Raw genomic sequence first — 23,250 nt, forward strand, 5'->3', positions numbered from 1 at the left:
TCTGTACTTTTACTTTTACTTTGTTACATTTTCAAGGAAAAAATTGTACTTTTAATACGCTATATTTAAAATTGGACACGTCGTTACTCGCTACAAATTAAAGTCTTACATTAAATGAAAATGTAGGCTATTGCCATGAGAACAGCACACCGAGACTGCTCTCATAGAGTAGCCTATAAGCCTCCAAGGTGGGCGGAGTTCTGCTGCGTGGCTACTTTGAAGACACAAGCAGTGCTGAAAATGGAGAAGGAACGACACACGCTCTCAGAAGAAAAGCAAACTCAGCATAGAATATATTCCGACCTGGACATGGATTCCTCTTCAGAAGAAGTCACTGCCACTAGTGCAACAACTTCTATCGCTGATTTTGAAGAAGGTGAAATACACCCGTGGCCTTACCTAGCGACGATGTTTGAGTTCATTCAGTGGGAAGATTCCTCCTACCGACTGAAATGCAAGTTGTGTGCGCCTGCAAAGAAGGAACTGTCTGCGTTCAGCAACTCGCCCTCAAACCTCAAGGTGCACGTTAAGGTATGTCTTATGTTCCTGTGTAATTCATAAATATTGTCCATACAACTGCCGTATTTAAAAAAAAAAAGTACCGCATGCCCAATTACGCAATGCGCTCATTGTATTATCGTAAAGGCTGATTTATGGTTCTGCGTTACACCGACGCAGAGCTACAGCATAGGGTACGCGGCGACGCGCACCCTACGCCGATTTAACGAGGAACCATAAGGCGGACGTAATTGAGGCCACCATGAGAAATTAAGCGGGAAGGGGGGTGCGTGAATTGCCCGTGATTGCCTGGCGGCGGCTCCGTGACGAGACACCTGGGGCGGACAGGGCGACTCGGCCTCCATACCGAGAAGGAGCCGCAGCTCCCGGGGGCCGCCGCGTCGAGAACCGACGAGGACCGGTCAGCGGGCTCCATCGTTTACTGTTGAAGGATTGTAGATGCGTGGGCTGACATGTCTGTTGGGCTGGACTGTTGTTCAGGCTTTTGCAAAAGCCAGCATCATTTCCGAGGGGCCGCACGGCAGGAAAGTGACTCGGCTGCTCAGCGCGGCTGTGGCAGTTGTGCAGTTGCGCGGCAGTTGCGGGCTTGTGCCCGTCGCAGCGCGCAGCAGTTCTCCCGGCCTCAGCGTGATCATGCTCGGATGAATGCAGAAACGGAGGATGAAGATTTCGATGGGTTTGATTAATGTAATAGCTTAAATAAAGTACAATCCAACTCATTTTTGCTCCCGCTCTATTTTCAAATACCACAATTGTATGTTTGTGTGTGTGTGTGTGTGTTGTTGTAAGGCGGCGCTCCGTGTGTGTAGAGGCGCCTTTTCGGTCGGTGCACCGTATGTGTGTTAAATCCAAAAATGACACACAAAACGCCTTTCCACACGGCGCCTTTCAACATGGCGTGCCAAATGGTCGCGAAAATATGGTAATTTGCCAATATTAACAAACCGCTCCAGTACATGTGGGTAGAACGCGCGCCCCACACACACACACACACGTCTATTAGACCTTAATTGAACACAATCCTTATTTGAATCTTTGATAACTGTCTATCCTACATATCAACATGTCTTTTGAAATGTATTAACAATAACATTGTGAAAATCATAGTAGCCTGTTGATGAGCTAACATTTTTTCTTTTTTGTCTCCGCATTGATGTAGCGGAAGCATCCAAGCCTATTGAACCAATATGAAGAGCTGACATCAATAAAACGGAAACACCGTCCTCCTACAGCACCTTCCAGCCTCACACAGACCACAATGATCAATGGTAACCCAAAGCACAATAGAAAGAGGTATTGTGAAGTATGTCACAGAAGTCCTAGAGCCATTCTCTACTGTGGAAAAACCAGCCTTCAAAGAGTTTGTCACTACTCCTCAGCCTAAGGCAAAAATTATCTCAAGGTCCACCCTGCGTTTAAGAATTGATGATCCTGTCAAGAAAACGAAAAAGGCGGTCACTGAGAAAATGAAGGCTGTGGACCACGTTGCCACCACCACCACAGACTGCTGGTCAGCCAGAAGAAAGAGCTTCATTGGTGTGACTGCCCACTGGTTTGACCCCGACAGCCTAGAGAGATGCTCAGTAATCCTGGCCTGTAGACAACTGAGAGGTTCCCACACGTTCGATGTTTTGGCTAATGCACTCAATGATATCCTTTTAGAGTATGGCATCCGAAACAACATGGTGAGGACCACCACAGACAACGGTTCCAACTTCCTAAAGGCTTTTCACGTTTACAGTGAAGTTCTGGACATGAACAATAAAGTTGGTGGTGACCCAGAGCCTGGTGATGACGGTGAGGAAGAAGAGGGAAATTATGAAGTGGAGTTTGTTGAAGTGTCAGATATCCTAGATGAGAATGATGGCTTTAAATTTGAGCTCCCAAAGCATCAACGCTGTGCTTGCCATCTCCTCAACTTGGTCTCCACAGTTGATGCTGAGAAAGCAACTTCCAACGACGGATACAAACGAGTGTATCGCTCAGCATTCGGAAGTGTCAAGGGCTGAGGGATAAGTGTGGGAGATCGGTTAAAGCAGCTGAAGCTGTGGAAGAAGCCTGCGCGCTCCTGTTGTTGCGCCCAATTGCCACCCGGTGGAACTCTCTGTTCATTGCTGTGGAGAGGCTGCTCAAGATATATTGGCAGTACTCGAGTTGTAAAAAAAAATCAGGGGGGATGGTGGATTTTATCATATGGGGACAGATCATTTGTGCTGATTACAAATAATATATTACAAATAATATAATATATTACAAATAATAGCAGTAATAGCACTGACCAAAACACCTGTAGAAATTCTGCAGCCTTCTGTAAGCTTTAAATATCCACTGGGCTTACATCAAATACATCAAAACACAAAAATAAAAAACAGTTTTCTGAACTTATCAATATACCTCTGTCCTTCACAGGATAAATAAAATGGATCACTGCAAAAACTCAAAATCTTAACAAGAATATTTGTCTTATTTCTAGTGAAAATGTCTCATTTTAGTAAAATCTCATTACACTTAAAACAAGACTCATCACTGGAAAAAACAACAATTTTCACCTGTTTCAAGTAGATTTTTACTTAAAATAAGTAGAAAAATCTGCATGTGGAACAAGATTTTATTGCTTGTAATGAGAAGATAAATCTTGTCCCATTGGCAGATTTTTCTACTTATTTCAAGTGAGAATTTACTTGAAACAGGTGAAAATTGTCAAATAAGTTATTTTTCTGGTATTATTTTTCTGGTGATGACTCTAAATGTTGAAATAGCAGTAAAACCACATTCATTGATGAAATGACATAAGGGATGGAAAGGGGGGATGGCAGTTTTACAGGGGGGATGATTTGGACCGTTTTTATTTCAGGGGGGATGCCATCCCCCTTCATCCCCCTTCATCCCCCCTCAACTCGAGTACTGTATATTGGTGTTGGGGTTTAAAAGATGGCATATTGGATAGGGTACCAATAAAAAGATTTATAAAAAAAAAAAAAAAAGATATTGGAGAAAAAGGGGGGAGCCGGCCCTGAGAGCTGTCTGCACTGAATTCAACGTTCCAATGTAGGTTTAACACCACAATTGGCTCACACAATTTAAGTCCTTAAAACTGGGAAAACATTTTTTTTTTTTGTTTTGTTTTGTTTTTTACTTTTCAAAACATTTCAAAAATGGCAGATCTACAAGCTCACAGTGTTTCACTAAGTGTAGTGCTGCAAGCTTGTACATCTGCTATTTTTTTAAACCATTTTTGAAAATTCTTGAATGTTGATTTTAACACAAATCTTCTCTCCTGGTAGTCCCTGTGGGGGGGGGGTCCCAGTACTTAAAGGGATGTTTTTCTAACATATTGTTTTATTTTTACACAGGTTCAGTCCAGTTGGCATCACATATGACAGAGTATGCTGCCATCATGAGCCCAGTGGCAGCAGCCATCAACATCTTGCAAGGAGAAAAGAATGTGCACATGGGGTGGCTGCTTCCGACGATAACCTGTCTGACTTCCAAAGTGGAGAAAGCCAAGATGCCGCTGAAGCACTGCAGGCCATTGGATGACGCCTTGCTAGCTGGCATAAAGAAGCGCTTTGATTGCATCTTTATAGATCCTGAATTGATTGCAGCTACAATTCTTCCTCAAGTCCTCAAATTCAAAACTACTTGGACAAAAGATGATGCTACAATCAAACTGGGTGAGCACATGGACATAATGCATTTTTACTTGTATGATAGGGATTCGTAGTTTGCAACGTTAGTTCAGGGAGCATATACTTGAGAGGTTAATACACTGCATTGTAGTATGTGGATGTATACAAGACACGTATACACTGAAGTGGCAATCAGCTGACCAATTTGAGAGGGTTAAGCTCCCCTAATTGTCTGATTTCCTTCTGCATATGCATTCCTGGTTGTTATGACTGTCTAATTGTCCTGAGCAGGGAGAAATAATGCATCAGAGTTTGAACAGCAATATAAAATGTATCTACCTTTTGTATTCTCCATTATATTATTTTTGGTATTTCAGCTGTACTAATGGTATTTCACCTTCCCTGTATTTCAGGAATGGACTACATCAAGGAGTACCTGGAGGATCCTTCGCTGACGGATGTCGCCAGTGCCAGTTCATCTGATGACGGAAACTTCTTTGCGGGCCTTACGAGTTCTAATGTGAACCAAGACAGGATGGATACCTGGCCCTTTCAGCAGCAGATCAAATGACTGCACTGAAGTCGTCTCTCTGCAAGTTGTCTGTCAAGCTCAACACACCTCTACCTGCCTCTGCAGCCTGTGAACGACTGTTCAGCACCGCCGGACAGGTCTTCAGCCCAAGGAGAGCACGGCTAGATTCTCGCAATTTTGAGAACCAACTGCTGTTGAAGCTTAACAGTAGACAGATAAACAACCAATTTGCGTACATTCAAGCATACCGGTAAATGACATTGTGAGGTTTGAAAATGGATGGGTTTAGATCAGGGGTCGGCAACCCGCGGCTCCACAGCCGCATGCGGCTCTTTAGCGCCGCCCTAGTCGCTCCCTAGAGCTTTTTTAAAAAATGTTTTCCTTTTTTTCTTATTTTTTCCCTTTTTTTTCTTTTTTCCTTTTTTTCTTTTTTCTTCTTTTATCCTTTTCTCAACATTTCGACTTTTTTCTCGAAATTTTGACTTTTTTCTCGACATTTCGACTCTTTTCTCGAAGTGCATAATGAAATAAAAAATCTTTCCCCAGTTCTAACTAATATAGATACATGCAGCATATTTGTTTTTTGTGTTTTTGGTCCAATACGGCTCTTTCAACATTTTGGGTTGCCGACCCCTGGTTTAGATCGTTCATAAATAATCTTAGCCTACGTGTTAGTTAAAAATACAGTACAGAATAGATACAGGAACCTATCCATTATTATTGCTTAAAAGGATCAAAAAAGATTAAGATAATTCATAATTCAGTATAGCACTCTGTGGAGATTGTCATTTGGTTTAAAAAGAGTTGGTTTAAAACTTTATTTCCTATAGTTACATATGGTTTCTCAGTTGTTTTCGTCAACAGCCATATGTAAAAATTGTAGTGTTTTTTTGTGTTTTTCCACCTATTCCACCATCATCATCCCAGGGAGTGTCCATGGGCACCATTCTTTCATTCCACCCCTTCTAAGGTGGTTTTGGCATTTAAAAGTTCAATCAGTTCAAGAGTCTCCTTCATCCTCCTTCAGCTGGGGTTGCTTAATGTTGTCACTGCATACTTCAGGCTGGGGGTGAACCTGTCAGCGGGGCCAATGGGGTACAGCAGCAGTGATGAGCAAAGGGAGACATTAAAATGGGGTAATGGAAACAAACGCTAAAGGGGTCAGAATAATATCACCATTATTTAGAGTTGTAAGCAAATTCTTGGAATAAAGCCACTTTCGACAGCATGACAATGTTGGGACTTCATTTCTTTGCAATCCTTTTGAAAATAATTTTGTACTTTGTACTTTTTACTTTTGTACTTAAGTACATTTTACACCATGTACTTTTGGTAATTTATTATACTTAATTTGAGGTTTTATACTTTTACTTAAGTAATGTTTTTAATGGGTACTTTTTACTTTTACTTAAGTAATTTTCATGCAGAAAATCTGTACTTGTACTTAAATACAATATTTTTGTACATTTTCCACCACTGACTCAGAACTGCAGACGGACCAGTCCAGTATCCGCACCCTCACCTTCTGCAGCACACACAGGTCAAGCATGACCTGAGCACAACGTGGCTTTGTGACAAGTTGTTGAGAAACATCATTCATCCCTGCAAAAGATGTTTTTAAGACATCTGCCATCACATGAGCAGAAAACCTTTGCCAGGGACAAGGCCACTACACAACATTATGTTCTGTAGAATAACAAAATGCATACTTCTTTGAGGTCAGTTGCACTTAAATGGTTCAGATTTTGTCATACATTTGTTAAAGTGGAGATCCTCTACCTGACAATAATTTAAAAAAAATGACTAACCATAGGTGTCTTTTTTTTTTTTTTTTTAATATTTTTATCCCAATTTTTGTTCCCATTTTATCACCCAGTGGTCCTACCTAAGTCAGTCCCGGGCATTGCTCACCCTCTTCCAACCCCAGGAGGGCCCACACTGCGCTCAAGTTCTAATACGTATAAAGTCTTTACTTTAGGAGTGAGCAGGCTGCTTCATTTCACCAGACAGGGTGGGGCTTCTCCGTCCGGACGTAGCGTGTGGAAGGATCACATCATTCAGGCCAGATCCTCCCCACCCCGTCTGGCGCCCCGGCCGGCCAGAGGGCGCAGTACAGCCCAGGACTGCTGCATGTTTTTGTGAGGGTTGCTCACACTAGCTACCCAAGGGAACACGGGGAGAACATGCAAACTCCACACAGAAAGGCCCTTTCGCCTTTCTTCAATATTATTCTCTCAAACTGTCGCAAATCTTTGCGTGTTCATTGATTTGACCTCTTACTGAGCGGTTCGCTACAGTTAGGGTTGACACCTTTCAGAAATAGAAATAAGGGACGCCCTGATTTCAGCAGCGCAGGAGCCAAAAAAAAGCCCCAAAACTTCTAAACTGAATAAAAATGTGTTTATTTTATATGAAAAAACAAAATGCTTTGATTTAAAGTTTAAAGTGCTTTAATAGCATTGAACTTGCATGACTGTACAGACAGCCAACCATAAAGCAGCTGAAATAGCCTCCTATGCTACGTATGTCCATATCAGCCCAGATGTATAATATAGCCTACAGGTGAAGAATATGGTGTAAAAGTTAATTTATTTCAATAATTCAACTAGAATATGGTGTAAAAGTTAACTTATTTCAATAATTCAACTAGAATATGGTGTAAAAGTTAATTTATTTCAATAATTTAACTAGAATATGGTGTAAAAGTTAATTTATTTCAATAATTCAACTAGAATATGGTGTAAAAGTTCATTTATTTCAATAATTCAACTAGAATATGGTGTAAAGGTTAATTTATTTCAATAATTCAACTAGAATATGGTGTAAAAGTTAATTTATTTCAATAATTCAACTAGAATATGGTGTAAAGGTTAATTTATTTCAATAATTCAACTAGAATATGGTGTAAAAGTTAATTTATTTCAATAATTCAACTAGAAAATGGTGTAAAAGTTAACTTATTTCAATAATTCAACTAGAATATGGTGTAAAAGTTAATTTATTTCAATAATTCAACTAGAATATGGTGTAATGGTTAATTTATTTCAATAATTCAACTAGAATATGGTGTAAAGGTTAATTTATTTCAATAATTCAACTAGAATATGGTGTAAAGGTTAATTTATTTCAATAATTCAACTAGAATATGGTGTAAAAGTTAATGAAAATACGGTACAAATCGTGTCCCGTATTAGTTCAATACGGGACGCTACATTTTTTTCTCAAATAATGGACAATTCCGTATTTTACGGGACGGGTGGCAACCCTAATTAGAATGGTCCAGTCAATTCAGGTGAGCATTACCACTGCAAGTCGGACCGCCACGGCCCATGCGGGGGGTAGACCAAATGCCTAGTGTGGTGTCATAGTATTGTGACTGACAACAACCGAAGTGAAGCTACCATGGAGACGCACCAGCAACAATGGAGGTCATCCAGCAGATAGTTTTTCTAATGCCTTTGGAACTTCACCTGTACAATCCATGCCACGTTGTTTGAGAGAGGATTGGAAGCAGCAAAGAGTGTTTAAAAACGCTTGCGCTGGTTTCTCGCTTGCTTTTGTCGTGCGTAGTGACGTTTTCTGTCTGCCAATCAACGTATTGTATCGTGTGAGACCAGCAGCTCTGCCCTTACTGTACCGTGCCATTTCTCTATGGACCTACAAACAACAGAACTCAAAAATGGTACGGTACGGACCATTTTACATTGGAAAGTTTTGGAAACACACAAAATACCGTACCGCATTGAACCGCTCAGTGGAAACAGGGCTTTAATGCATCGGGTGTCTTTGAAAATATTCTCAATTTTCTTCATTTAAAAGTTTAATTTTATATAATTTGCATTTGGTTTTATTAAGTATATTGTTTTACCTCTGATTATTTGCATAATTTGTATTCTTCTGTATTTTAGGTTTTCCTTTTTTTTTCTTTGTCAACTCAAAACTGTCAGCTGTTGTTTTTAAAATTCCTCTTTTTTATTTGTGGTTTTTATGCATGCATTATATAATTTAAGATAGTTTGACATTATATGTCCAGGCGTTTTTGTTTGTGTTTGTTTTGGACCCAGGTTTCCCATCTCCAGTACATAAACGTATTTATGCCACAACAGGAGCTGACTCACACAGTTTTTTCTGCAAGAAAAGTGGTGAGTTGTGAGCTGTGCCTGCAACATAGACATTCATACATAAGGAAAGACAAAACTTTATTTGTAGATTAAAGTTACAGCATTTATACATGAAAACATAAGGGAAATTGTAGTCTTGCAAGTTGCAAAGGAAAAAAAAATAGAAAAGGATATTTCCTCACATACTGCACATCTTCATGTTACTTATTTGACAATGGACTTAAGTTTAATTGTTCTGCTTCATTTATTCCGATTCTGGCACTAAGACTTAAAAATAACTAGTTTGCTGAAAAAAACAAATACTAATAACAAAATAATACTAATAATAATAATAATAATAATAATAATAATAATAATAATAATAATAATAATAATAATAATAATAATAATAATAATAATAATAATCCTACAAACAGACTTTGTATCTCACATTACAAAGGATGGTTTAGAATATTATTTAAGCATTTGTTGAAATACAGACGATCATTTAAAAACTAGCTCAGCTGGATGTGAAGTCCTCATTGTGCTTCTGAAATAAGAGCAGCTGGACGGCAGCAGAATCCCATCTCCCATCTTTTGACATGAAAAGACACCCAGTCTGTTCACAGCAGTGAGGCAACAGTCCTGAAAAAAAAGTCAGGATAGGAATAACCCAGAAATCCATCAATACTGAGGGTGAAATCCGGTAAATTGTGCAAATTGTGTCAAACAACTGCAAATACTAGTAGTGAGGGAGTACGAGTATTTTCCAGTTGTTCCTGGGAGCTATAATATCTTGGTTCCAAGCCAGAAGATTCAGGTGGAACAACCTCTGAATTCAGAATACCAAGTCGGAAAGTTGGTATCTGTATGAAAGGGAACTTTCAGACAGATGGTAGAACCAACAAATTTAGCGCTAAAGATGTTTATCTGTTTGTCCAAAACGCTAAAGTAGGCATGTCTCAGTTAGTTCGTCTAATATGAGTAGGAATAAACATGTAAAATTCTATCGGTTCTTTTTAGCATCTTGTTAGTATAGTAAGTAAAGTACTTTGTGTACTATGAAACATGCCACATTGCACTAGAAGCAAGTGTTAAAAAGGACTCGTCGGATAATGTCTGGGTATTACGGCACCAGGGTATTGTACAGATCCTCTTATACAGTCTGAACTTCCACAAATCGGCACATTGCTACGCTGTGTACCGTATTTTCTGGACTATAAGCCACACCTGTATATAAGCCGCATCCGCTCTATTTAAAAAAAAAAAAGATATGCAAGTCGCAGATATTTATGTTGTTAGATTAGATATTTACTACATTTACAGAATGATTTTGAAGTGTAAATGATGTACATGTTTGTACCTAAATAGATCCTTTCCTAACAGTGTCTTTTAACACGCGCAGCAACTTTGCTGATTAAAACTGGACAGAACCAAGAGAAAATAACCGGTATTTATTTATCTATTTATCTGTTTGAAATCTGCTTCTACCTAATTCTATCTGCTAAAGAAGAAGTAGCGTATTCTTCTTTGCATTTATTTTGTATTAGTTTTTATTCTAATTCCGGTTAGCACTCCCCCCAGCGGTGGAAGAAAAATCCACAGAATAGAATTGTATAAGCCGCATGGTTCAAAACCTATGAAAAAAGTAGCGGCTTATAGTCCAGAAAATACGGTATATGGACTACATGCACCATAATGAATGGAATGCATATCGATAACAATGTCTAGCAGCAGCAATGTTTGAAAAGTTTCACTGTCTGACTTTGCAACTCGAACACATTCAAGTCGACCTTCCAAGTTCCAACTTGTGAGGCACTATGACATGAGAGATGTTTATAATAAGGCTCCTAAAACAGATTTAATTAATCTTACCAACCATACAAAATGTTCTTGAAAAATGATTATACATGCAATTTTTATTGAAATAAAAAAATAAGCTCTACATTTTAAACATCACATTTTAATGTTTGTGAAAAATAACTAATAAACTCTTCTATAATTACAAATGTGTGTTGGAAAAAGTAGAAACCTTACTGAAAGATAGATCCGGTTATCTCGTCAACAAGGCCACCTAAAATGAAATAAAATAAACATTGATGGTAGGCCAGACCCGAGCAGCAATGCAGTTACAGAAGGAATAATTAGAATCACCACGTACCTGGTGTGCAAATGGTTTCACACAGAATGGGGCAAATGTAGCAGTTTGAGCAGCCCTGAGAAAAACGACATGGCGTTAACATGAAGAAGCTCCTGTCAAGGTGAGATGTGTATTTGAAACAGTTACAAGACTTACTTCACAGTGTGTACAGTGAGCTGACTCATCCCCCTCCTCACAAGGACACTTGTCACAATTTTTAGAGCAATTCTAAGAGAAGAGAACATCCACAGCTGAAAGATGAGCAAGATTTAAAAAAAGCATAGGCCATAGACATTACTGTACTTTGAACATTTTAGGCTGAAAAGAATTCAGGGTTTGGTAAAACACAGTTGTTACATCCTTGTTTGCACTTTTGGAAGCATCCCTTTGAAAATACTGCAGACTGGTTGATACTGAGAAAGGTATCAAAACAATTGATGATTTATATATTAATGGTTTATTTGCCAGTTTTTCTCAACTATCTGAATTATTTGACTTATCAACACATAATTTGTTTAAGTATTTTCAAATAAGAGACTGGATCAAAAATCAATCGCTTGACACATTCCCCAATAAACCTATAACATCTCCATTGGAAAAGCAATTGATTGATAAAAAAATCACATCTATAAAAGGAATAACATCTGTAATCTATAATATTCTTATTAATAACCTACCACTATATCACAGACCTCCAATGAAACAAAAATGGGAAGCAGACCTGGAATGTTCATATGAGGACAAGGATTGGTATACTCTTATAGAAAAAACACATACTATGTTAATATCCACCAAACACAGACAAATTCAATTCAATATTTTACATCAAATTTACTATACTCCCTATAGATTAAATAAATTTAATAGTACGGTCTCTGCCGTGTGCCAAAGATGCAAAATAAATACTGGAAATCTGCTCCATATGCTCTGGAACTGTCCTATTATAGATGCTTTCTGGAAATACGTGATTAAAACTATTTCTGACATTTTAAAATCCCATATTCTTGATCCTAAAGTCTGGATACTGGGAGATATTAGTTCATTAAACATGACTTATCATAAAAAGTATTTCATTCTGCTTGCCGACACCGCGGCAAAAAATTGTATTTTAAAAAACTGGAAATCAGAAAACCCCCCAGCACCCAAACTGTGGATCAATGAACTTGGATCATATTGTACTCCAGAAAAAATATTGTATTCCGTTAGAAAAAAACCTAGGGACTTTGACCTTATTTGGGGACCTTTTTTGAATGTTTTGCTTTTAATGGACTAATGATCTGAATCATCGACTATATTAATGAATGTGTTTACACAGGACTTGATTATTTAATTTATTATTCATTTTTGTTCTAGTATTGATAGACATATGTTAAATAATTTTGAATGATGTAATCTATTGACCATATGAGGGAGGGAAGGGGAGAGGGTGTGCTGTTGTTTTTTATTTTTATTTACTTTTTTTTTTTATTATTATTATTATTTATTTATTTTGGTTTAATTAATGTTATGAAAAGTAAAAAAAAAGGGGGAAAATATTGATAATTATATTGTTATTGTAACTCGTATTTCTTTTTCTTTTAATGCCCTCAATAAAGACATCTATACAAAAAAAGAAAATACTGCAGACCGTTTGATACCGGATGTGAACGTCCTTCACTTGTCCTTGGGGATCTTACCTCACATATGGAGCAGACACTGCATAGAGAGCCAGAGTGGAACATGTCAGCACTCGCCTCCTCTTCATTTGTGTCACCCTGGTTGTCTGTTGTGTTGTCATCTTGAGGCTCGTCTAAAATCAACAGATTAAACAAAGTGTGTTTAATAATCTGTGCCAAGACTGTTTGTATCATGTTATATTTCTCTGCACCACAGTTATGATACTACAAGTTTTTGGATGGGCTGTGGTTCACTCTTATATCTGCTTGAATGTTAACTATGGTTGCCGCTTTATTTTCAGATGAAAACTACTCTACTTTCATATTTAGACTAAAGCCCAAGAAAGACTAGTGTTTGTGGGGGTTATAGGTGTAATGTTTACTATGGCCGCTGTATTTTGTACATGTACATGAGATTCTTTTTCTTTCTTTTATCTCCAGTGAGGAGTTACAAATGCTGCACAGGCTTTCATAACAAAGTGCAGACAGCACAAGTTTCCATGATGACATTTATAGTCTGAAGGTGAAAGTAAGAGCAGCTGATGTATCAACATCTGACTTTTGATTACAACTTCTCTGATGTTTATATTTTAACCAAAGTACCTCTTTTGAAGTATCAAAAGTCCCACCGGCATAAAAAATGCTTTAATAAACGCTGCGTGGACGCTGCTTTTGCACAAATCAGTCGCTCTATTTTAGGACTGGTATGCATGACGGCGTTCCTAAAGTTGCTCCAGCAAGTCATGCTTTGTCAGAGGCCCGCTATTATATAATACAATAATAGTATATAATACAATAATAGTATATAATACTATAATAGTATATAATGTCACTATACTATTATAGTATTATAATATAATAATAATTGTAGTATAATATTATCACTCATTACATACAGCATATTACATCTCTCTCTCTCTCTCTCTTGCTCTCTATACATATATATATATATATATATATATATATATATATATATATATATATATATATATATATATATATATATACATATATATATGAATATGGATATATATAATTGCTTTTTAACCATGATGAATGTAAGGTGCAGTTATACCTTCCTCTTCTTCATCCTGAGCTGTATGCTCCTCTTCTTCTTCTTCAGCCTCAGGTGTTCCAGCCTCTTCTTCCTCAGCTTCCTCCTCTCCTTCTGATGTTTCCTCTACTTCTTCCTCTTCCTCATCCTCATCATCCTCATCAATGGCATCCTCCTCCTCCTCTTCTTCCTCCTCCTCGTCTTCTTCTACAGCTTCATCGTCCTCCTCTTCATCATCAGCATCTTCATCCACAGCTCCACCCTCTTCCTCTTCTTCATCAGTATCCTCTTCATCCTCTTTACCTTCGTCATTACCAACGTCCTCGTCATCTGACGCCCCCTCCTCATCTGATTCTTCCTCTCCACCATCGGCAGTCTCCTCTTCTTCCTCCTCAGCAGCGTCCTCGTCATCCTCTTCTAAACCGTGTTCATCAGTCTCTTCTTCATCTCCTTGGTCCTCTGCTTCCTCTTCACCTTCCTCATCAGACTCTGCAGCTTCACCGTCCTCGGCCCCAAGCTCTTCACTGTATTTACCGTGAAGGTCTTCCTCTGCTTCGGCCCCTTCCTGGGCACACACTCCACCGCCGAGCGGGACCTGGGACGGGCACAGGAGCACCAGCAGGAGCCCAACCATCCAACCTCTCACGGAGGCCATCTTGGAAGACTATAGCTCAACTCTGCACCTGGAACAAAGTCTCAGCTTCTTTTCTTTTTGCTATTTTCTTTTCTCCACCTGAAAGCCAAAACGCCTAAATTTGGTTTTCAACACTTAAAATCCATAAAATCCGCAGAAAAATGTGATAAAGGTTCAGCTCAATCGGTGGTATTGTCAGGTCCAGAGACAGAGCAGCGTGCCGGCCTTGTGCTGGGAACACAGAGGACACAGTGGAAACACAGTGTGTGTGCTGTGGTTGTGTGGCTGCATTCACATGAGTGACAGAGGCACATGTCTGGGAAGAATGCCTCCGATGCCCTTAACACAGTTTAACACTGTGCATCACAGCGGTGGGCGTGAGCGTGCACTGAGTGGAGGTGGGGTAAAGGAGGTCAGAGATCACATGGAGATGAGAGGGAGGGGGTTTGTTCATTCCAGATATTAACTGATACTTAGAAGTGCTTAAGACATCATCAACAAAACAAACAAGCATGCCTCTCTGGTTTTCAGATATTTGAACACATTTTTATATAATGACCAGAGGTGGGTAGTAACGAGTTACATTTACTCCGTTACATTTACTTGAGTAAGTTTTGGGAAATTCTGTACTTTTAGGAGTAGTTTTGAATCACTATACTTTTTACTTTTACTTGAGTAGATTTGTGAAGAAGAAACTGTTTCTCTTACTCTGCTACATTAGGCTACGTTGAGCTGTTACTTTTCTTTTATCCCTTTTATCCGCGTACGGGTCAATCTCATGACATCACTAGGGGATTCTTTGGGAAAAATGTTTGTTTTTGCATGTTTTGTCACATTTACACAGACTCAAACACACACACAGAGTTTCTATGAGTTCATGGGCTTGTTCTAGTTCTGCTGGTTAAAAAAGAAAAGTACAAAGGCTTGAAATTTTGTGCTACTTGTGCTTAATTTATTTTTTTATTCTGTTATTATTTTACTTATTTTATTATTTATTAAATTACTTTAATTTATTTTAAGCTTATTTTAATTTAAGCTATATTTTATTTTTTATTAATTTTAATTTATCTTATTATTTTATTGATTTAATTTGCCTGAAGATTATTATTTTGTACTTTTGTCTGTTTGAATGGACGTGTTAAAAAAATAAATCAGACATTACTCAACAGTTACTCAATACTTGAGTAGTTTTTTCACCAAGTCCTTTTTTACTTTTACTCAAGTAATTATTTGGATGACTACTTTTTACTTCTACTTGAGTCATATTATTCTGAAGTAACAGCACTTTTACTTGAGTACAATTTTTGGCTACTCTACCCACCTCTGATAATGACACATGATGTATTTATTGGTATAAAAAGAAAATGATATTCAGCTGTTCCCAAGTTTGACTATGTTCATTTCCACCCCTAAAAAAACACACTGGAGCTGTATCCAGGTGCATCGTCTGCTCTACAGAGGAATGCAAAAGTATTTTGAAGCAGGACAGAAGTAAACGTGATACACAATATTATGAGCTTGCTTGCAAAGTGAAACATCTCTCGCCGCTGTCTTGTAAAATGACCACAGTCCTAAACTAACTCTTTTAAGACAAAAGTGCAGAAATGCAGAAGCGCATGTCATGATGATGTATGGACATGATGTAAATAGACGGAAATTGAGAGCTTGCTGGTGTGAGAATGTGAAGATTCCATAGATCACATTTTTGGGGACAAAATGATTTTACAAAGTGCTTTTGTCCATGAAACGGTGAAGTTGGAGATGGATGGAAGGTGATTTTAGGTTCATCTTCATCGCTGACCGTTAGAAGTGCATGCAGAAGTGCAGTTGCACATATAGCCATGATGTAGAGATAGTAAGAAAAAAAAAAGTGATGACAGTGGCTCTAAGCGTGAGCTGCTGCTGCAATTGACAGGTGGCTCAGCTGACTATTTAGAGTGAAGGCTCCTTCAATAGCTTGCTCCACTATGTGACCTTCAGTAGTCCGCCGGCCTGCTGAAACTCAGCACCAAGCACCTTTGGCACCATCTATAACATGTGCAACCACTATATCCAGCTCTAATGTTGAATAGACAATGAAATCTACCTCATTTATTGTCAAAACCAGTTACGCACTTTAAAGGAGCATGAGGCAGGATTGAGGCAGGATTTATGAAAAAAATGTGTATACGTTTTAGGGTTTCTAGTAATAATGTCAGATGAAGCGTTCCAAACCAAAAAGAATGAGCCCTCTAGTGTATCTCTCCGTTGCCTTGAACAGGCTGTGTGCTGCAAAATGTGCTGCAATTGTGACCGGAATTTCCCGCGCTGGGCTGCGGATGTGACGTCACATGACGCTGCATGCACGTTCTCCCCGTTCTCCCGTGCCGGCTTCGCTGTTGGTTGCAGTACCCCCGACGGCTGTCGTGGCGAAGGGTGGCGCTAGAGAGTCTCATTTCTTAAAAGGAGCCTCAAGCTCCTTTAAGAACAATCATATGTTTATGCTATTTTCTTTCTTTGAAGAACTCTCTGAGGAAACGCAAAATACTACGTGTTTCCTGTACACAAAATGTATTGAACAGAAATAAAATGTAACACAAATGTATGATATATCTTAGTTTGTAGTGACTCATTGTAACTGTGTGTTTTTAAGGGAACATTGTGAAGTTAGAACAACCCCAGGGGCCTGTACTACGAAGCAAGTTCAACATACCCAGGATATCTTTTCCTTATCCAGATTCACTAACCCGGACAATTGCAATCACGCTAAGCGGTCACACGACGGTGGTTATCAACTCGGTATATCAACCCAGGTTTCTCCAATCTGGATATGAGCGCGTGCACATAAAAGGGGCCGTGTTTTCAGCGCATGACCAATCGCAAGCATGGAGAAGTCCGCTGTCAGAGACGCTTATTTCAGTAGCGAAGAGCAAAGGATAAATTACACTGTGATTTAACTTAATATTTAGACTTGAAATTAAAAGTTCATGTCGTGTTCAAATTAAACGAGGTCTGACATTGCATCCTCTCTCAAATGACTCATACCTTGTTTCTACAGTGTATTTACAGTTTGTACATAAAGGTTTATTTGCAAAAGTAGTTTTCTTAGAAAGACGGAGTGAGGGTATCTACAGCAAAGACAAACGTACTCGCATACCTCTCTGTCAGGAGAAAAGAAATTATAAAGTGTTGATACTTGGGTATGAAAGGAATTGCTTAGTTTCTTGACTAATTCAATTTTTGTTGAAAGTCAGCCCACTCTTTTTTTTTTGGTCAGTGGGCGGTGCTTTTACACCCGGCGATCTGTATCTCGAACATAACCTGCTCCGGAGCAGGTTAGCTGTTCAGCATAAGTTACCATGGCGATGTACCCCGGCAAGAAGTGAACCACCGTCGTAGTCCTGAAAACCCAGGGTTAAACCTGAAGTTACCTCGCTAACCCCAAATCCCGCTTTGTAGTACAGGCCCCAGGTCTGTTATTAGATGGCAAGGGGTGTAAATAAAGCAGTTTGAGTGAGAACAATATACATTTAGAAATGTTTACAGAGTTACTATCTTCACTTGGAGCGATCAGCTTACATGAAAATAAATTGAGATTTTAAGGCTCCACCAAGATTAAAAAACTTCCCTCCAGTTTGTGATAGGGCGGTAGGGTCCACAGAGACAACGAGAGGACATTTATACTTTGTAAGTGTACAGAAAGTGCATAAAAAGGAATGTTTGTACAGGAATCTCCTTCTGGTCCAGACAGTCTTGTTTCAAGTCTGTACAAGTAAAATACCAAACGTCACCCAATCTATCAGTAAAAAGGTTACAAAAAAAGATGAGGGTCCATAAATATGTTAGTACTGATCTTAGGGTCATACAGTAGATCTCCCACTCTTGCATGTTGACAGCAGCTTACTCAGCATTCAGTAATCCAGTTCTACAGAGGTAGAACAAGATGGTTGTAAACAAAGTCCTTTTTATATGCCGTCTGTGCACTTACAAAGTTAATTACCTAATTTTGCCTGTTGAGACACGATGCACACTATGACTTAAGTAGAGTGACATTAAAGTCTTGCCAGAGGCTAAAAATAGCAATTTATTTTGATAAAAGTCAATTATTATCTGGGCTACTATAAAGTGCCATTTTTACTGCGCAAACATATTCTGTCGCAACTCAGAACTGCTTCAATTTAAATCTTTGTTCCCAACCAAAAGTTGACACTCCTCATAATCTAATAATGTATTTAGTTTAGTTTAGTTTTTTTATTTAGCAATATAAGACAAATTGAACAATAAATGTAAAAACATTGAAATAACATGCAAGGAAAGGAAGAAGCCTGGTGGCTTATATAGAATCCTTTCCATATATGAATAAAAAACAAAACAAAAGCTACACAAGGGGGAGTAAAAAAACAAAATAATAAACACTACAAAGATGAAACAATAAGAAAGTTCTTTAAATGTTTTCTGAATATTGGCAAGGATGGTGATGATTTAAGAGATTTATTGAGTGAATTCCACAAGTGGGGGCCTCTGAAAGTGATGAAAGATTGATGTTTACATGTTCTACAAAACCGTAAATTAAAATGATCTTTGTGCCTTGTTGCATAAGAATGAATATCGGAATTAACACAAAAGAAATTATGAAAAGAAGAAGGAAGATCTTGTATATCATTTTTAAATTTGAACATAAATAAACATGTTTGAAAAATGTTAATTTTATTGACGGATAATAATGAATATTTAATGAAAAGGGGAGCAGACGGCTCATATCTGTTTGCATGTGATATCATTCTGAGAAACCTTTTTTGAATTATCAGTAATTTATTAATATATGTTGAATGTGCCGAAGCCCAAACAATGTTGCAGTAATTAAGATGAGGGAAGATTAAGCTATAATAGAGAGTTAAATGAGAGGAAGGAAGAAGAAAAAGGACAAACTTTTCTCAAAATACCAAGCATCTTCATAGATTTCATGCATACAGTATCAATATGTTGTTTCCAATTTAAATGATCATCGATAATGACACCCAAGAATTTAGTACGAGTAACCTGGCAAATTTTAGAGCCATTGATTATAATTCTAGGTTTTTCTTTGGGAAATGTTTTGTTTTTGTTACTAAAAATCATGAAGTTGCATTTTTTAATATTAAGAGTAAGCTTGTTCAGTTGAAACCATTTGAAAACATCCAATAATTCATTGTTTACATGATTGACAAGGGTATTTAAATCCCTGTGTGAGGCAACGAGATTAGTATCATCTGCAAATAAAATAGGAATAAACTTATTACAGTTCATGGTTAAATCATTAATATACAGTAAATCAAAAACAATAAAGGACCAAGTATCGAGCCCTGTGGAACCCCAACTGATATTTTTAACTTTGCGGAATAGCAACCATTGATGCATACATATTGATCTCTGTCTTATAGATAGTTAGAAAACCACTTGAGACTTTTAACCCCCAAGGGTGCCTTTAATGTACCCCATATAAACAATATACATCATCTGTACATCCCAAAATAAGAAAAAAATAAGAAAAATAAATCAAGTTTGAGAATGACTTTAAAACTACAGCTCTTAGTATTTTATGACACACGGCATAAAAAAATATAGATAGCTTATAAAATACATTGCATATTTTACCCTTCTTCCGAAAAGTGACATTTCCTGACATTTTGAGAAAAAAATCTGACCTGTTTTGATTAAAACCAAAAAGAAAAACACTGCAGCAAACTATATGTGCAGCAGCAATACAGTACAGAAACAACCCTTTAAACCGAATTCCTCTGCTCATTCGGAAGCAGCGGGTTCAGCAGGCGATGGAGTTGGCGTCTCTACTCCGCTCCCTCGTCTGTGAGACGTGCCTCTTTCTAAATCTGTGTTTGTGCTCGTCGATTCAGAGGTACAGCAGGCACGATGAGATGTGAAGCTGGGTGGAGATGGAAGAGAGGAAGCTGGATAAATCAACCACCTTGGTCACCGCAGGCTCCCCGAATCAACTCAAGAATTCAGTCTGACTGTTTTCAGATGGAGGTGGTCACAACCCCCTGTTCACTTTGTTTGTGCATTATCCAGCTTCTGTGAACACGTTCTGTTTTGGAGGATATCTTGAGTTGATAAATATTCCAACATAAAAATATAGGCTCTAAAACACAATATATCCCCTTTTAAATAAGACATCATTTCCTTATTACTGTCACAATATATTTTTGTTGTTAGAAACTATGAGTCAAATCCAGTGATAACCAAGGCCAGCAACCAGTTTGACTGGTTTGCTTTTGTTGAAAAAGCTGCCAAGAGTGATCGTAACCAACTTTGATCTTTTCCTTGATCTTAACCGGAGGGGAAAGTATCAAAAAGAGGCATCAAGTTGAACTGGAAGAAGAAGAGGGGAAGGCATCTGTGTGGAAAAAGATACAAATGGTTGGTTAGGATCCATCATCCAAGGTAAACAAAGTGCTTTTAAATGAAAGAAAACACTCATGTTCTCTCTTTTGGCCCTGCAGGGAATTACCTCTTGATGTGGGTGGGGGCCGAGGAGGTTTAAATGTGCTGCCTTGAGCTAAAGTATCCACGATCCAGCTGAGGGCATTTGAGCAGTACTCCATCTGAGAAGAAGAGGAGATGGAAGTGGCTTGTTAGAAAGGAGCTCAGAATATTCTTTGTTGAATAGTCTTTTTATTTTCTTTCTTTAATATGCACATGCTAAGGCCTGTTAAAGTAAATTATTCTACTGTTATTTCAAAATCACTTTTCAGCCTGATCGGCTCTCAAAAGTTCAAGTTGCTGTATGTAGCAATACCACAATCAGATCTGCAGACAGAGCCACTGACAATACCACACCAATAGGGATGCATTTCCATTAGCAAGGGTCCAGGGTCCTTTTATAGGGCCTAGAACAGGGGTCGGCAACCCGCGGCTCTAGAGCCGCATGAGACTCTTTAGCGCCGCCCTAGTGGCTCCTGGAGCTTTTTCAAAAATGTTTGAGCTTTTTTTTTTCCTTTTTTCTCTTTTTCCTTTCCTTTTTAATCTCTGACTTTTTTCTCGACATTTCAACTTTTTTCTCGAGATTGTACTTCAACATTAATTTCGACATTTCGACTTTTTTCTCGAAGTTTTGACTTTTTTCTTGACATTTCGACTTTTTTCTCAACATCTCGACTTTTATCACGAAATTTTGACTATTTCCTCGACATTTCAACTTTTTTCTCGACATTTTGACTTTTTCCTCGAGAATTTCGACATTTTTCTCGACATTTCGACTTTTTTCTCGAAGTTTTGACATTTTTCTCGACATTTCGACTTTTTTCTCAACATCGACTTTTTTCACGAAATTTTGACTATTTCTTCGACATTTCGACTTTTTTCTCGACATTTCAACTTTTTTCTCAAGATTGTACTTCAACATTAATCTTGACTTTTCGACTTTTTTCTCGACATTTCAACTTTTTTCTCGACATTTTGACTTTTTCCTCGAGAATTTCGACATTTTTCTCAACATGTCGACTTTTTTCTCGACATTTCGATTTTTTTCTCGAAGTGCATAATGAAAGGAAAAATCTCCCCCCAGTTCTTACTAATATAGAAACATGCAGCATGTGTTGCCTTCATTCTAAGGCTACAAGACTTTTCATTTTTTGCGGCTCCAGACATATTTTTTTTGTGTTTTTGGTCCAATATGGCTCTTTCAACATTTTGGGTTGCCGACCCCTGGCCTAGAATATGCTGCACGTCTCCGACAAGAATTTTCTGTAACTTGTGTCTAAACACATCCCTGCATTAGGGCTCATTCATGCTCGATGCAGAAGACGGATCCGGAGGCGCATGGGCCCTTTATTCTCCATCATTTACGCGTGTGATTTGGTCCGTTTTCAGGGACCTTGCGGATCCGTCGCTTGCCACCGGAAACCGTGGGGACAGTGTTGAGTATAGCTCACATGCAGCCAGCAAAAAGAAAAAACCAAAGAAGAATAAGACGACGATGACAACAGCAACTGCAACCGTTGCGGGAGCTTTTGAAGAGAAACTAGGCAAACATTTATAGAAACCTTATGCACCTTTTCATTACTTGCTAGACTCTAGAAGTAGAATATATGACATAAGAGGAACTCACAAAAAACACCACCTTACAGAAAATGATCCCAGATGGAATAACACAGCCAGATTTTCTTGGAAAGTCAACTAACAAAAGTCCCTGATTACTTGCAAAGATTAAATGCAGTCTTTCTGCACTGTGAATGGAGCATAACCAAGACATTTGATGTTCCTGAATTGGCACTGCCCACTAGTGGATGAACTGACTTAACAACCAAGGCAACGTAAAAGATGCATGGAAGTATGAGGGCGGCGATGAATGGCAACACTTGAAATGGGCATGCCTGCAAAATTAAGATTATTGCGGAACCGGCGGTAGTCCATATCCTTGTCGTGGGAGGCTATATCCAATCCAAACCCGGCTATTGATCAGATTACTGATAGGCCTGCACCGATAACTGAGCAACCGGCGCCAGCAACTGAGAAGGCGAGGCGACTACTAGCTTTACTTGGTTGGTAATTTTAGGGTCAAACCCAGCAACTCATTGTTGCGGTCTAGATGCGGTGCAACGTTTTTTGGGTATTATTGATGACTTTAGGAGATGCCAACGTGAAAGCATGCATTATTCTTCACAGCAGCGGGTCCTGCCGTGGCGTCCTCCCCGTCCCAAGGCACTCTTAGGCAGCAAGTCTTCATGCAGCAGCAAGTCTTCATGCAGCAGCCGCTCCCAGCTCAGCCAGAGCAGGACATCTTCACCACGGCTCCGCATCTAGACCGCAAATGAATCACGCATCCGCGAAGCTGCTGGTTGATCCTGAAGAATTAATTTAATAATTCTAAAAGTGATTCAATGGCGCTGCATTGGCCTGCAGTCAGGATAAACAGAGTTGGGAACAGTGGTTGTGGAAAGGGATTCTGGGGCTCGGTGAGTCTGGTGCAGGTGGGGACAAGCTGCCATTCCATCAAGGTGGCTGGTAGCCTC

At 38.7% G+C, this 23,250-nt stretch overlaps 2 protein-coding genes across 3 annotated transcripts in view; both read right to left on the bottom strand.

Annotated features, from left to right (window-relative positions):
• Window positions 1-8,862: 8,862 nt before the first annotated feature.
• LOC133418916 (sarcoplasmic reticulum histidine-rich calcium-binding protein) lies at window positions 8,863-14,582 on the bottom strand. 2 transcript variants are annotated; one of them, XM_061707820.1, is made up of 6 exons: window positions 13,651-14,581; window positions 12,597-12,709; window positions 11,077-11,148; window positions 10,942-10,996; window positions 10,818-10,854; window positions 8,863-9,425 (listed from the first exon to the last, which is right to left on the bottom strand). In XM_061707820.1, the coding sequence occupies exons 1-6, from the start codon at window positions 14,282-14,284 to the stop codon at window positions 9,404-9,406; spliced, it is 933 nt and encodes a 310-aa protein (XP_061563804.1). In that variant the 5' UTR covers window positions 14,285-14,581; the 3' UTR covers window positions 8,863-9,403. The 2 variants fall into 2 exon arrangements, with proteins under 2 accessions (XP_061563804.1, XP_061563805.1); XM_061707821.1 differs by lacking the exon at window positions 8,863-9,425 and having other exon boundaries at window positions 10,814-10,854; window positions 13,651-14,582.
• A 4,009-nt stretch (window positions 14,583-18,591) lies between these two features.
• The window catches only part of LOC133418933 (transient receptor potential cation channel subfamily M member 4-like), a 42,638-nt gene continuing 37,979 nt past the window's right edge, over window positions 18,592-23,250 (bottom strand). The window contains exons 27-28 of the mRNA XM_061707846.1: window positions 20,748-20,841; window positions 18,592-20,633 (exon numbers count right to left, since the gene is read on the bottom strand). Coding sequence (XP_061563830.1) covers window positions 20,599-20,633; window positions 20,748-20,841 — 129 coding nt within the window. The 3' untranslated portion in view covers window positions 18,592-20,598. The remainder of the gene's footprint in view (window positions 20,634-20,747; window positions 20,842-23,250) is intronic.

Source organism: Cololabis saira, chromosome 19 (genome assembly GCF_033807715.1).
Source record: "Cololabis saira isolate AMF1-May2022 chromosome 19, fColSai1.1, whole genome shotgun sequence".
NCBI lineage: Eukaryota > Metazoa > Chordata > Actinopteri > Beloniformes > Belonidae > Cololabis > Cololabis saira.